Source organism: Ornithorhynchus anatinus, chromosome 4 (genome assembly GCF_004115215.2).
Source record: "Ornithorhynchus anatinus isolate Pmale09 chromosome 4, mOrnAna1.pri.v4, whole genome shotgun sequence".
NCBI classification, from domain to species: Eukaryota; Metazoa; Chordata; class Mammalia; order Monotremata; family Ornithorhynchidae; genus Ornithorhynchus; species Ornithorhynchus anatinus.
The window spans coordinates 3420886-3435103 of record NC_041731.1 but is presented as its reverse complement, the minus strand read 5'-3'; the positions used below and the strand labels follow the sequence as shown (position 1 = coordinate 3435103).

General features: G+C 61.8%; 1 protein-coding gene across 3 annotated transcripts in view; it reads right to left on the bottom strand.

Annotated features, from left to right (window-relative positions):
* The window catches only part of NSMCE2 (NSE2 (MMS21) homolog, SMC5-SMC6 complex SUMO ligase), a 154037-nt gene that overhangs the window by 136866 nt on the left and 2953 nt on the right, over positions 1–14218 (bottom strand). Inside the window, exon 1 of one of the 3 annotated variants that reach the window (XM_007661143.3) lies at positions 2367–2475. The exons of the other annotated variants lie outside the window; for them this stretch is intronic. Coding sequence (XP_007659333.1) covers positions 2367–2460 — 94 coding nt within the window. The 5' untranslated portion in view covers positions 2461–2475. Of the gene's footprint in view, positions 1–2366; positions 2476–14218 lie in introns of those variants that run through there. 3 annotated transcript variants of the gene reach the window in all.

Sequence of the window (14218 nt, the reverse complement as noted above, 5' to 3'; positions counted from 1 at the left end):
ACAGCGTGCAGAGAACTGTACGAAGCGCTTGGGAGCGTACAATATGCTTCCCCCAAGCGCTTTTAATTAACAAAATGTAATATCACGGTGCTATCCTGGAAGCTGTAGGAAGTTGTACAACGTTCTATTAATTAAAGCGCTTGGGGGAAGCAGCGCGGCTCAGCGGAAAGAGCCCGGGCTTCGGAGTCAGGGGTCTTGGGTTCGACTCCCGGCTCTGCCACCCGTCAGCCGGGTGACCGCGGGCGAGTCGCTTCGCCTCTCCGGGCCTCGGTTACCGCATCTGTAAAATGGGGATTGACCGTGAGCCTCACGTGGGACGACCCGATTCCCCCGTTATCTCCCCCAGCGCTTAGAACGGTGCCCTGCACGTATTAATTATTTATTAATATAAATAAATTACGGATATGTATATAAATGCTGTGGGGATGAGGGAGGGGAGGATAAAGGGAGCTAATCCAAATGCAAAGATGAAATGAAATTTCACCGTGAAACGAAAGCCACCTACCTTATCACCAGGGCACTGCCTTCGCTTAATGCGCGCAGAACACCGTGCTAAGCGCTCGGGAGAGTATTGTAAGCAGAATTGGTAGACACGTCCCCTGCCCACACCTTCCTATAACTTCCAAGATAGCACCGTGATACCGCAAACCTTTTATTGATTAAAGAACTCCCACGGCATTTCTTCCCCGCTCAGTGGTTCCCTTTAGGTAATTTTCCCCATTTTAAAAGTCTCTGATGCTTTCCTCGGCTACTCTAGGCAGGTGTGGAAGCTGACAGAGAGGCCCGCTTGCAAACGGTCAGTTCGACATTCACGTCTGAGATCAGAATCTCACTCTCCGCTCTCCGATTCTCTTCCCACACCCCTTTTTCATTAAGTCAGGCTAGTCTTCAAAGGTACCGGGCCACCCGAGATCAGAGTCGGTGAGTGTGTTTCTCCCAGGCTGGGGAAGATCCGTGAGACCTCCACTGGTGGGCAAGCTGACATGTGCATTGGGAGAAGGGAGGTGGAGTCACTCTTCTCTACCCACGGCCACGGCGAGACCCTCTACAACTCGGGGCTGCCCAGTCCGGGCTCCACCTAGGAAGGCCGAGAGCTGGGTTAGAGTTGGAAGATCCCCGAGACTCCCCATGGATCACAGATCCTGCCCTGTATCCATCCAGTCGTTGGCCACCGAGACCGGAAGCTGGTTTTCCCCGAATCCTCTCTGGGTGACCCAGCGGTGGGCGGTCAATAAACATTACTCTGACTACAGAGTAAGCGTCAACACGTTCCTCCTCCTCCGGCCCAAGAAGAAGGTGATGAGCGATACAGATTCCCCCCCCCCCGCCCCCCCCCCCATCTCTACCAACTGGGGGAATCAAAACGGGAGACTCGACATCTTCTCTTTCAACGCCTCTCTCTTCCCAGGACTCCGTGCTACCGACGTCTCCGGACAGATGGCGGGGGGAAAAAAGAGAGTTTTCGGAAGAAGCTAGCTCGGATCCCCTCGTCCCTCATTTCCCATTCCCTAGAAACGACCCCAAGTTCCCAAATTTCAGAAACCTAGGTAACCTAACCCACGAAACACTGAAGCTCAATTCCAATACGGATGCCGTGCCTGACCACCGGTCCAAACCCGCGGAAATATTTTTTACATTTCATTTCACGACCCTGCCGCTTAAGATAAATGTGAGCCTTAATTGAAGCTATCGTGTGACAATTCAGAACAGGCTGTGATCTTCCGTTACGCTTCTGCACCCCGGCTCATCTGCGTCTTTAACCTCCCCCCGCGCGACTGAAGCGAACGAACTCTTTCCGCGTGAGATTTTCTTTTCTCGGAAATCCCGAGACATCAGAGACCTCGCAGAATCATCTAGGGATTTCCAATCCAACCCCCTGCTTTCTCGGGGCGTCACCCGAAGCGTGCCGTGCCCCGACTCTGTACGCCGCTAGAATATCGATCGTTTCTTCATGCCCCCCCCCGCCCCCCGGAGAAGAGAATGGAACGTAAAATTCCAAGGAGGACTCAAATGGTCCCTTCCCTTGTTTTTTAGCCAAAAGCTCAATGTTCACGGTCTTCTTTCCCCCCGTGTGACTTCGTACGAGCCTCTCTGCTGCTTCTCCAATCTTTTTCTTAGATCTTTAAAGCGGATCTCTCCCACCCCGCAGAGAGAGAGAGACACCAAAGCACTCGGCACGCGTCAAACACCGTTCTGAGCGCCGCGGGAGAGCCCTTCTTCACTGGGGCGAGCTTCGCCGCCTCTATCTTTCAGGTCGGATCTACCAACTCGGGATAAAGGATCTCCTTGCCCCAGAAAGCCATCTACAGGAGGTCTGTCGCGATCCCCCCTCGGGATTTTAAACCTTTCCCATCGAAGCACTTAACCTTTTTCCCTTCCTCTCTTCTGTTTACGCCGGGTCATCTCCGTCAGCGCCAGGTCCCGGGAGCGGTTCCGGGGTGTCGTCGAGATTTGATGCATTCATCTGGTATGCGCCTCTATCTGAACTAATATTTGTATTTTGTTTCCAAACAGTTAAGCACCTAGAAAAGCTCGTGGTGCACTTTGGAAATTGTGAAATAATAAGTAGCACAGGAACAGGCCCGAGGATTGCAACATCAACGAATTCCATCTCCGCCCAAGCGTCCTCAAAAGCGCGGGACTGGAAGCATGGAGAAGATGAGGAACGGGATGTTGGAAATCTCTCGGGGGGGGGGGGGGGGGAGAAAAAAAAAGAAAAGTCACTGAATTCCAGTACGGGGTCAAACATATTTAAAAGCCCAGAGTCTCCCCCCCAAAGCGCACCTTCTTTGAAATCCATCAGGTAACCTTCCCTTGGTCAACTAGTTTAAGTACCTATTTCCGTCTAGTCCTCGGGAGCTCCGCTCCTTTTTCTGTTGAGGAAGTCCCCATCCCAATTAACCTGAAAGTGGTTCCTGGGTTTTTTTTTTTTCCCCCTCCCTCCTTCCTCAAGGGTCTCGATGGAGCTTCTGTGACCCCGGCAAGTCTCCGGACCGGAGAGGCTTCAAACGGTGCCACAGAGCTGCCCTGGGGCGTGAAGACGCTGCCGCCGCCGCCGCTCTGGGAATCGGGAGATCTGGGGTCCCGGTCCCGCCTGCAGCCGACCGACGCCGGGAAAGATCGCGCCCGTCCTCGGCCGCGCGCCGCACCCCCGCCCGCCTCGCTCATCAGATTCCTGCCCCTCACGGGAACCCACGGGGGCTACCGAACCGCTGAGAAGCGGCGTGGCTCGGCGGAAAGAGCCCGGGCTTCGGAGCCGGGGGTCAGGGGCCCGAATCCCGGCTCCGCCGCCCGTCGGCCGCGTGACCGTGGGCGAGTCGCTTCGCTTCTCTGGGCCTCGGTGACCTCGACCGTAAAATGGGGGTGAAGACCGTGAGCCCCGCGAGGGACAGCCTGATTCCCCCGGGTCTACCCCCGCGCTCGGAACGGCGCTCTGCACGTAGCGAGCGCTTAACAAACGCCAACGTCGTTATATTGCTCCCGAGCATTCAGTACAGCGCTGCGCCCACGGCGAGCCCTCGGCAGATACCACGGATTAACCGGCGCCGCCCAGGCCGCGGTACCAGCGTCGATTCCTCTGCGTTGATTCCCCATCCGCCGATCGACGGGGTCTTCTGAACGCTTACCGGGGCTACCGAGCGCCCGGGGACCGGTGACGCGACAGAATCGAGGGAACGGTCTCCCGTTCACGCCCGAATTCTCGGGACCGAGGCTCATCGGTCGCTCCCGACCGGAGCATCCGTCATCGCCGTATCCTGCGTGAAACCGTCTCTCGCCCCTCTGCCCGTCGAAGGTGACGGGGCGTCTCTCCCGGCCCTCTGCCACTCGGGGCGAACACGCGCCGAGTCCAGTGCTCCGCGCACAGTAAGCGCTCAATAAATACTACTGAAGGACAAGGCCCCGCTGGCTCTCGCTGAGAGAATCAACTAGAGCCGCCTACGCCTTTCCTAAGACTTCAGTTTGGGGCCTGGGGGGGTGGCGGCGGGAGAGGCCCAGGTGCCGCCAGCCGGACATACCCCCGGGTGGTCGGCGCCAGCCACGGCGACGCCTCGCACCGCGCCCTCCCCCCTCTCGGGTCCGCGCCCAGGGTCTGGGGCGGACCACCGCCACGCGGCTAGGGGGCTCCGCCTTCGGTCACGTCCTATGTCGTAAATGATAAAATCATACGGAATGAGTACCGTCGAAAGAGGGCTGAATGAGACGGGGCAAAACCTTTCCTTTTTCTGCGAACTCAAAGGCCGCCGGCAGGCGGAATGACGACAGTGACAGTAATACCGGGAAGCAGCACGGAGCAACGATAATAACAATAATAATGATGTTGGTATTCGTTAAGCGCTTACTACGTGCCGAGCACTGTTCTAAGCGCTGGGGGAGATAGAGGGTCATCAGGGTATAATAATAATAACGATGGCATTCGTTAAGCGCTTACTACGTGCCGAGCACTGTTCTAAGCGCTGGGGAGGACACAAGGTCATCAGGTTGTCCCACACAGGGCCCACGGTCTTTATCCCCATTTTACAGATGGGGGAGCTGAGGCGCAGAGAAGCGAAGCGAGTTGCCCACGGTCACCCGGCTGACAGGTGGCGGGGCCGGGATTCGAACCCACGACCTCCGACTACCGAGCCCGGGCTCTTTCCACTGAGCCACGCCGAGCAGGGCCTAGAGTACGGAGCGTGGGAGTCGGGAGGTCCCGGGTTCCAATCCCATCTCCACCACCTGGCTGCTGGGCGACCTCGCGCAAGTCACTTCGCTTCTCTGCGCCGCGGTCTTCTCCTCTGTGAAATGGGGATTGAGTCCGTGAGCCCCACGTGGGACAGGGACTGTGTCCGACCCGGTTCGCTTGGATCCACCCCGGCGCTTGGTACGGTGCCCCGCACGTAGTAGCGACTTAAATACCGTAATTAGAATAATAATACAATTGTCATAATCGCACGGGTTAAACGCCACGTGCCAGGCGCCGTTCTAAGCGGTGGGGTAGTTTGAAGGTAATCAGGTTGGACCCCGGGGCCCGTCCCTCTCGGGGCCCGCGGTCTTAACCCCACCTAGTAGGTGATCCAATTAAGGCTCGCTAAGCGCGGCGCACCGCGCTAAGCCCCGAGAGAGACTACACAGGCCGTATCGCCGCCCACTTTATCAGCGGCCTCGATAACGGACCCGACGTTCCTACTTGGAAAGAGAAGAAACCGCTCGGCACCATCTCCTGCGGCCCTCTTTCGACGATACTCGCCGTCCATTATTTGTTCATCGAAGGTATTCGCCAAGCGCTTACTGTACGCCGTGGCTCAGCGGAAAGAGCACGGGCCGGGGAGTCAGAGGTCACGGGTTCGGGTCCCGGCTCGGCCACCCGTCGGCCGCGCCACCGCGGGCGGGTCGCTTCGCTCCTCGGTGCCTCGGTGGCCTCACCTGTCAAATGGGGACGAAGAAGACCGTGAGCCTCGCGTGGGACGACCCGACGACCCCGTATCCACCCCGGCGCTTAGAACGGTGCTCTGCACAGAGTAAGCGCTTAACAGATGCCAACGTTATTGTTATTGCTGTTATTATTATCATCATCACACGCCGAGCACTCTTCGAAGCGCTGGGGTAGATGCAGGTCAATCGGATCGGGCACGGTCTCCGCCTCACGTGGGGCTCCCAGTGAAAGCAGGAGGGAGGACAGGCTTCGAATGCCCATTTTACGAGTTGAGGAAGCTTGGGCCCGGGGAAGGTAACACACAGTGGGCAGCGAGAGGGGCCGGGGTGAGAATCCGGGTCCTCCGGCCCAGAGCCGAGCCGTCTCCGCTAGGCCGCGCCACGCCGCTTCCCCGTGTCTTAAGATAACCGAACACGCCCGAAACGTCACCGGCTACGCGGAGCCTCCTCTGACCCAACCCCGACTTCCCAGGAGTCGGCCACAGGCCTAAAAGAGAACTCCATTTCGGGGATTCATCCCGGTCCCCGAAACTGGAGAGGGCAGAGGCCTGGGAGTCGGAGGACCCGGGTTCCGCCGGGTGACCTCGGGCGAGTCCCTCAACTTCTCCGTTTCGGCCGCCACATCCGTAAAACGGGGATTAAGACCGACCCCACGCGGGACCGGGACCGACCTCGTCGGCTAGCGTCTTCCCCGGGGCCCGGTAGAGCGCCTGGCAAATAACGCTTAACGGACACCCCGAAAAATAAATAAATGAGTAAATGAGCGGCTTCTTTGAGTTGGGATCCAAGCACAGGGAGCATATAAACTTTGAATTCAAGGGGCGGGCTTCCCGAAACGGTCCCGCCCACCTGCGAGGCAAGATCTCCTCAACCGCCACCGATCCTCTCCGTGCTGGATCTGCAGTTCTCTCCCGCCGGGCGAGAGCAAATGAGTGCCTGGCGCTTGAGGTGGAGACGGGTGGGCGGGAACACCCTAGGAAGGAGGCCGACAGTCCTAATCTGTCACGGCAACTGCGGAGCCCCCGCTTGCTAGAGGCAGCGTAACCTCCGGCGGGCCCACGCTGACTTTAAAGAGCTCGCTCTCCCGTCGCGCAGATCGATAAAGATGGAACACGTAGGCGCGAGCGGGAGCCCGATACCGTCCGGGCGGGGTCTGACGGAAACCGCGCGCCCGCCGTTACGGGCGCGGCGTCTGGTGAGCGCGGAGCGGGGGTCGCGCGCCGTTCCAAGCGCTGGGGCGGATTACGAGTTATTCGGGTTGGACGCGGTCCCTGTCCCGCAAGGGGCTCGCGGTCTAAAGAGGAGGTAGAACGGGTACCGGATCCCCGCTTTACGACGAGGAAGCCGAGGCCCAGGGGAGTTGAGCCACTTGCCCGAGGTCACGCGGACGGAGACTGGCAGAGGTGAGATCAGAACCCGGGTCCTCTGACTTCCAGGTCCATTATCTCTCCGCCAGGCCACGCTCCTCCTCACGGCGATGCGCCGCGGGGAAGCCGATTTCCCGTTTCCTCATCCCCCCGCGTCAGAAGGGAATTAAACGGAACCACCGTTCGACCGTAGGAGCGGAGGCCGAGAGGAATTGCATTCCCGAGCGGGGCGGGACCGGTTGAAAGTCGGACTGGGGGTGAGGGGCCCGGGTCTGGATGCCCAGGGGTGGGAAGGAAGGAAGGGCACGGGCCCAGCCTAGCTCCTCCTCACCTCCTCGGGACCCCGGCTGCCTCCGGCGCCTCTCCCCGTCCCTCGTCCGAGGCCAGGAAGAAAGAGAGAGCGGCCTCCCGGCTCCCGGCCCCCGGCCCGCCCCCCACCCCCCCCCCCAGACCCCGGAGAAGGCACGCGGGAGGAACGCCTCGTCCCCGGACCTTCCGGCCAGGCCGGCTACTGCCGCCGACCACCTACAAGGAACCCCGTGGCGGCCACGTCCACGGCTTCCGAGAAGTCTCGTTGAAGAGCTCAGGCCACGATGACACAGGGGCTCCCGTCCCACGGTGGGACCGAGGGGCCCCCTTGGTTTCTCCGGCCCCGTCGGGACCGAATACGCCGTCTCCGCTTACCGTCGCGCCGGCCTCGGTTACTTCCAGATACGACAGCACGATGGAACCGGACCGGTCGGCCGCGATTCCGTCTATTCTGCGTCAACCGGGGAGGAGAGGGACCGGAGGTCCCCCGTCCCCTCCTTTGCGCTGTCCTAAGAGCCCCGTGGAAAGGGGCGGCCCTGAGTCAGGTTGGGGGGGGGGGGGTCCCAGGGGGATCCGTGAGGGAAGAGAGACGGAGGCCCGGAGGGAGAGAGCCGCTCCTCGGGGTCGGTCATCTTCTGCCCCGCTCCCGTTCCGTTCTGCCGCCGCCCGCCGGTAAACCGAAAGGATTGCCTTAGTCGGCGGTTTCTATTTTCTGCTACTCCGGCGGGAAGCAGAATTACAAAACGTTGACTGATTTGGGGTTCCCCTCCACTCCCTGCCTCTCCCCCACCCTCCAGGGGAAGAGTTAATGAGAAGTGAAATGCCGAGAACGAAGGAAGAGAGCAGAGAAAAAAGAGAAAGGGAAGGCGAGGGAGAGAAACGCGTCCGGGGAATTCGGCAACGGGGTCAGCAGCCCCCGGACAGCCGAGCGGCGCCCGCGCTCCCTTCGAGGATCCCCGTGATAGCCGGGTCCATTATCGCACGGTAAAAGGGATACCGATCCTCGAGAGGGTCCCGGAGGACCCCGGGGACCTTCTCGTCCCCGTCGGGACCGAACGCGCCGTCTCCGCCTACCGTTACACCGGCCTCGGTTATCTCCGAACGTCACCGTACGGCGGAATCGGACCGATCTCCTCATCGGACCCAACGACCGCAATTCGGTTTACTCCGCGTCGATCGCCTTCGCGCCCACGCGGGGCCCCGAGAGCTCGAACTATGCCTTCCCTCCGAAGACGCCGGCGGGACCGCACGAGGACACGCCGCAGGAGGCCTCGAACGGCCCGGGCGGTCCTCGCGTCAGTTAGGAATTCTCCCTCGAACCTGAAACGCGAGTCACTGCCGGGGCAGAGAGCGACATCTCGATGCCAACGGGAGAGATTGATAAGCGGGAGAGAGCACGGCAAGCAATTATTTCTACACGTTCCACGGTGGCGGGGGCGGGGGGGGGGGGGACGGGGGACGGTGCCGACGGAGAGGTGGTCACGTTCAGTGAAAGAAATAAAAAGCGGAGGTGCGAGGACGGCTGGAAGTTTACAGAGTGAGACGCCACGGTCGCACGAGGCGAGGCGAATCCCTCGGCTGCCAAGTAACCTTCCTCTCCATAGCCCTTAAAAAGGAAACGGCTCGGCTGTCACGCCGAGGAGGCCGACGGGAAGGGAGAGCGCCTTGCGCACCGCGGCCCGACGTCCCCAAACTGCCTGGACGGACGCCACCGGCCCGGCGGTGGGAGAGGCCGTTACACGCCGCCGACCTGAGCGAAACGGGTCCTCTAACCCGGAGGGAGGGCAGAGTTGCCTCCTGCGGAGCTCGGAGTGGGAGACTCCTTCTCGTGAGCCCGTCCCGGCGGGTTTGACGCGTCCGAGAATCGGCGGACCCTATCGGCTTAACGGGGCGACGCGTGCGGATTCACTCACAGTTCGCATCAAACCCGCAATCGAACGTGCGCCCTCCAGGATAAGGAGGACGGGGAGCATCTCGGGTAACGGAATCCTTGGGGATGAAACTGCAAACTGACAGTATCTAAAGGCAGTACCCCGCAGAGGGGGTTGCCGGGCCGTCTGCCCCTGATCGCCCCAGTCGGACGGCGCGGCCTCAGAAGGGGAATCCCCTCTTCTCTTTACTTGCACCACGTTTTCACCGTGGGGGGGGGGGGGGGGGTGGACAAGATTCCACCATCCCAAATTCCGATAGCCCGCGGACTGCAAGGCGCAGGGAGTCGATTCCCATCACCGGTTCTCCGAGGCCCGCGCCTGGTTTCGAGTAAGAGAATTTTGCCGCCACCTCCTGGATCTCTCTCCGCGTATGTGATTCCTTTTCTCGCACGTGGCACCGAATACCTCAGGATCTCTTCCGTCGGTCGATCGTGTCCACCGAGCGCTGCGCGCAGAGCACCGGACTGAACGCTTGGGAGAGTACAATACCAGGAGACTGAGCGGACACGTTCCCCGCCCGCGACAAGCTAGAGGGGGAGGAGGACACTGATAAGAACAGGTCGGTAATTTATGATATCTGATTTAAAGACACGTTCATAAATGCTGGGGGTTCGGGGGAGGCGACGAACATCAACTGTCCGGCGCGGCTCGGTGGAAAGAGCCCGGGCCTCGGAGTCCGAGGTCATGGGTTCGAATCCCGGCCCCGCCCCTCGTCAACTGTGTGACCGTGGGCGAGTCGCTTCACTTCTCCGGGCCCCGGTTGCCTCACCTGTAAAATGGGGATCAACCGCGGGCCTGACGTGGGACGGCCCGCTGACCCCGCATCTCCCCGGCGCTTTAGAACGGCGCTCGGCACACGGCGAACGCTTAACGGACACCGACGTTACTAAGCGTCCAGAGACGGTACACCGACGGGCGTAGACGACGCAGAAGGGAGAGCGAGCCGGGGAAGAGGGCTTGATCGGGGACGGCCTCTTGGAGGAGACGTGACCTCACTGATAATAGTAACGTTGGTATCTGTTACGCGCTTACTAGGTGCCGAGCACCGTTCTAAGCGCCGGGAGAGATACGGGGTCACCGGGTGGTCCCGCGGGGGGCTCGCGGTCTTCATCCCCGTTTCGCAGACGAGGTCGCCGAGGCCCAGAGAAGTTGAGCGACTCGCCCGCGGTCCCGCATCCGCCCGGTGGCCGAGCCGGGATTCGAACCCCCGACCCCCGACCCCCGAGCCCGGGCTCCTGCCAGTGAGCCGCGCTGCCTCCCCGCTGTTCACAGTGACGACGTGGGGAGCTTAGCCCCTTCTCCGCAACAAGCCAATCCCGAGGACCACCGCTTTAGGCGGAGGCGAATTTAGAGGCGACGGAGGAATCTGGGCCTAAGACATCGAAAGCCAAACCGCGTCCCCGCGTGAAAGGCGTAAAAACGATCAGAGGCGTCGCATCGCTTTACGGAGGCCGACGTCCGGCGCTTGTTAAGATGTGGGCGTCGGTTCCGGAGTCTGAATTCCGGATTGAAAAAAAAACCCCACGACCCGCCGTTCGTTTTTTCTTTTAGAGTCCTCTCCACCTTGAGGGCACCAGTAGCAGCGTGGCTCAGTGGAAAGAGCCACTATTATTGGGTCTAAGCCGCCGTGGGGCCGCCTCAGAGGCGATCGCCTCAGAGGCGATCGCCGGGGCCCCACGGCTCTCGGGTCGGGTCCAAGCCGTGGTATCCACCGAGCTCTCATCGCGTGCGGTGCACCGTGCTCAACGCCGGGAAGGGTCCGGTGGAGCTGGCAGGCAAGGTGTCCGCCCTCAAGGAGCTTACGTTCCGGAGGGGAAGTGGGACGACAGAATCAGTTACGGACGGGGAGGCGGCAGGGCGCGCGGGTAGGTAGGTGAGTATCTCCACCGGCTGCGGGGGCAGGGAATAAAGAGCGCGAGACCCCGACAGACCTAAAAACGGTTCCTTTGAACCTTTCTCTACCGTGCAAAAAGTCTCCAGTGACCCACAGACGGACGGACGGTGACCGGATCGGAGAACTGATACTCGGCATCGCCGAAACAACTGAATAGGACAGAAGCGCGTCAACTGTAACCCCGCATCTGAAACTGCTTAAAATAAATCGCACTGCTCGGGAACGTGCTTGCCGAATTAACGGAGCCCACGGGGTCTCGTTTACGGTATTTATTTCCCGTGTGCTTACGATACGAAGGCAACGCACTCATTCGATCCCATCCGTGGAGCGTTTACTGAGGGGCGCGATACAACGAACGGACGCATCCCGGCCCGCGACGAGCTTCCGCTCTAGAGGTGCCGGCGCAGAGAAATAAAACGAATAAGTCGCGGTATCCGTGAAGCGCTTACCACGTGCAAAGCACCGTTCCAAGCGCTGGGGGATCCAAGGCGACCAGGCTGTCCCACGTGGGGCTCGCGGTTCTAATCGCCATTTGACAGAGGAGGGGACCGAGGCACACTGAAGTCGAGCGACTTGCCCAAGGTCATCACACAGCCGACCAGCGGCGGAGCCGGGATTAGAACCCGGGGCCTCCGACTCCCGAGCCCGCGCTCCTTCCACTGAGCCGGCCGCTCCTCTAATACAAGCTAAGGACGATAACGTTCGCTAAGCGCTCACCGTGCGCCGATCGCCGTTCGGAGCGCCGGGGTGGATACGCGGTCATCCGGTTGTCCCGCGTGGGGCCCACGGGCTTAATCCCCATTTTCCAGATGAGGGAACTGAGGCCCGGGGAAGTGAGGCGACTTGCCCAAGGTCGCGCAGCTGACGGGCGGCGGCGCCGGGGGCGGGACCCACGCCCTCCGACCCCCAAGCCCCTAGGTCGGACACCGCCCTCGGCGCGCACGGCCCCCCGCTCTACGGCCGAGGTCGCCGAGGCACCGAGAGGTCCAGCGACTTGCCCCGGGGGCCACGGCCACCGAGCCATGGGGCCGGCATTCGAACCCGGGCCCCCCCGACCTCCGGGTCCGCGTCCCGCCGTCTCTTAGGACGAGCGGGGCGTCCGGTCCCCGGGCCCGGCCCCGGAGCGGGCAACGGGCCCGTGAACGCCGGGGTCCCCTGAAGGTCTCCTCGCATCGCGGTGGCCCGGAGAAAGCATTTTCTGCGGTGACAACGGCCGCCCCCAGACGCAGCGGAGTCACGTCTGCTACGTGACGGCCTCCCGGCTCCCCGGAGGTCGGAAGCGGAGCGGAGAGAGCCCGGGCTCTTTCCGCCGAGCCCCGCCGCCTCCCTAAACGGGGACCGAGGCCGCGCGGGCCCCACGTGGGCCGGGGGCCGCGCCCGCCCCGATTCGCTGACCTCCGCCCCGGCGCTCAGTACGCTGCCCGGCACCCGTCAGCTGCGCGACCTCGGGCGAGTCACCTGACCTCCCGGTGCCTCGTTACCCACGTCTGTGAGACGGGGATCGAGACCGCGAGCCTCGGGCGGGACGACCCGCCGCCGCCGCCGCATCTACCCCGGCACTTCGGACGGCGTACGGTAGGCGCCTGACAAAGACGGGCGTTATTATTATGACACGGTGAGCGCTTAACAGATCCCATTATCGTTACGACGATCGTGTTTACCGAGGGAGTCGGCTCCCAGCTCATCGCGAGCGTTGGGGATCCCGTCAGACAGAGGCGCTCCCTGCGGTCCTGGCTCCCGCTCCGCCGCTCCCGGGGGGGGAACTTCAAAGCTTACCCCGGGGCCGTCCGCCGGACGCCCCCCCCCCCCCCGCCCCGCGCGATCCCTTCTCACCTCAAACGCGGGCTTAGGAGAAAAGGAAGGCGGACCCGAACACTGAAAAGTGGCGGAGCAAATCCACGCCAGAGAGGTTACCGGCGGGATCGACATTACTGATTCCCCCTTCTGGACCGTGAGCCCGTTGCTGGGCAGGGATTCTCTCCGTTGCCCAACCGTACTTTCCAAGCGCCTAGTACGGCGCTCCGGGCGGAGCAAGCGCTCGATACGCTCGGCTGAACGGACGGACGACCGTAAAGGGGCTCAATTTAATGTTCGCCTCCGCCCCCCCCCCCCCGAAGAAAAATGAGATTCTCCAAAGTTCCGGCCAACATCCCGTAACGCCGGTTAAATGAACCCAAAATGCCTCTGGTCATCTCTGGCCATCTTCGACACGTCCGATCGACTCCGATTCGCTTACAGGCGTCTTCGTTTAGCTCTCCAGCGGAACGCGAACCCTCTCGGTCACAAGCGCTACGCCAAGCGCTGGGGTGAAGGCGAGTAGATCACCCGGGGGCCGAGCGCCGGCGTAACGATAACGGTACCCGTTAAGCGCTCACCCTGTGCCGAGCGCCGTTCTAAGCGCTCGGGGAGATACGGGGGTCATCGGGTCGTCCCACGTGAGGCTCGGGGCCTTAATCCCCCTTTTACAGACCAGGGAACCGAGGCGCCGAGAAGCGACCCGCCCGCGGTGACACGGCCGACAAGGGGCGGAGCCGGGATTCGAACCCGTGACCTCCGACTCCCAAGCCCGGGCTCCTTCCAGCGGGCCGCGCCGCGAGGAGCCCGGGAATCAACGAACCCGGGATCGACAGTCCCCCTCCCCCACGGCGCCCGGAGTCTGAGAGGGACAGGTGACTGGGATCTCATCCCCATTTTACAGACGAAGCCGCCGAGGCACCGAGCAGTTAAGTGACCGCTCCGAGGTGTCACGGCAGACAGGCGGCGGGACGAAGGACCCAGATCTCCCGGTTCCCACTCCTAGAGTCTTCTCTCCTCTCGTCCCGGATTCTCCTCGCGGCGCGGTGGGGAGGACTGGCGGGGGAAGAGACGGGCCCCTGGGCCCCGTTTCAAGCACAGGGGGAGGCTTAATACCCAAGCGGCGTGGCTCGGTGGGAAGAGCCCGGGCCGGAGAGTCGGGGGCCACGGGGTCCGAATCCCCGCTCCGCCACCCGGCAGCCGTGTGACCGCGGGCAAGTCGCTTCGCTTCTCTGGGCCTCGGTTACCTCGTCCGTAAAACGGGGACTGAGGCCGGGGGCCTCCCGTGGGACGACCCGACGACCCCGTATCTCCCCCGGCGCCTGGAACGGTGCTCTGCGCGTAGTAAGCGCTTAACGGATACCAACGTCGTTACTGCTGTTATCGTCTTCATCAGATAAACACGACAGCGCAGGCCAGCCCGGGACCGGGACCGGGGCTACGGGGACCACGGCCCGGGACATCTTTCCAGATGCTTCTCCGATTTAACCGCTAGCCTGGACGGGGGGCAT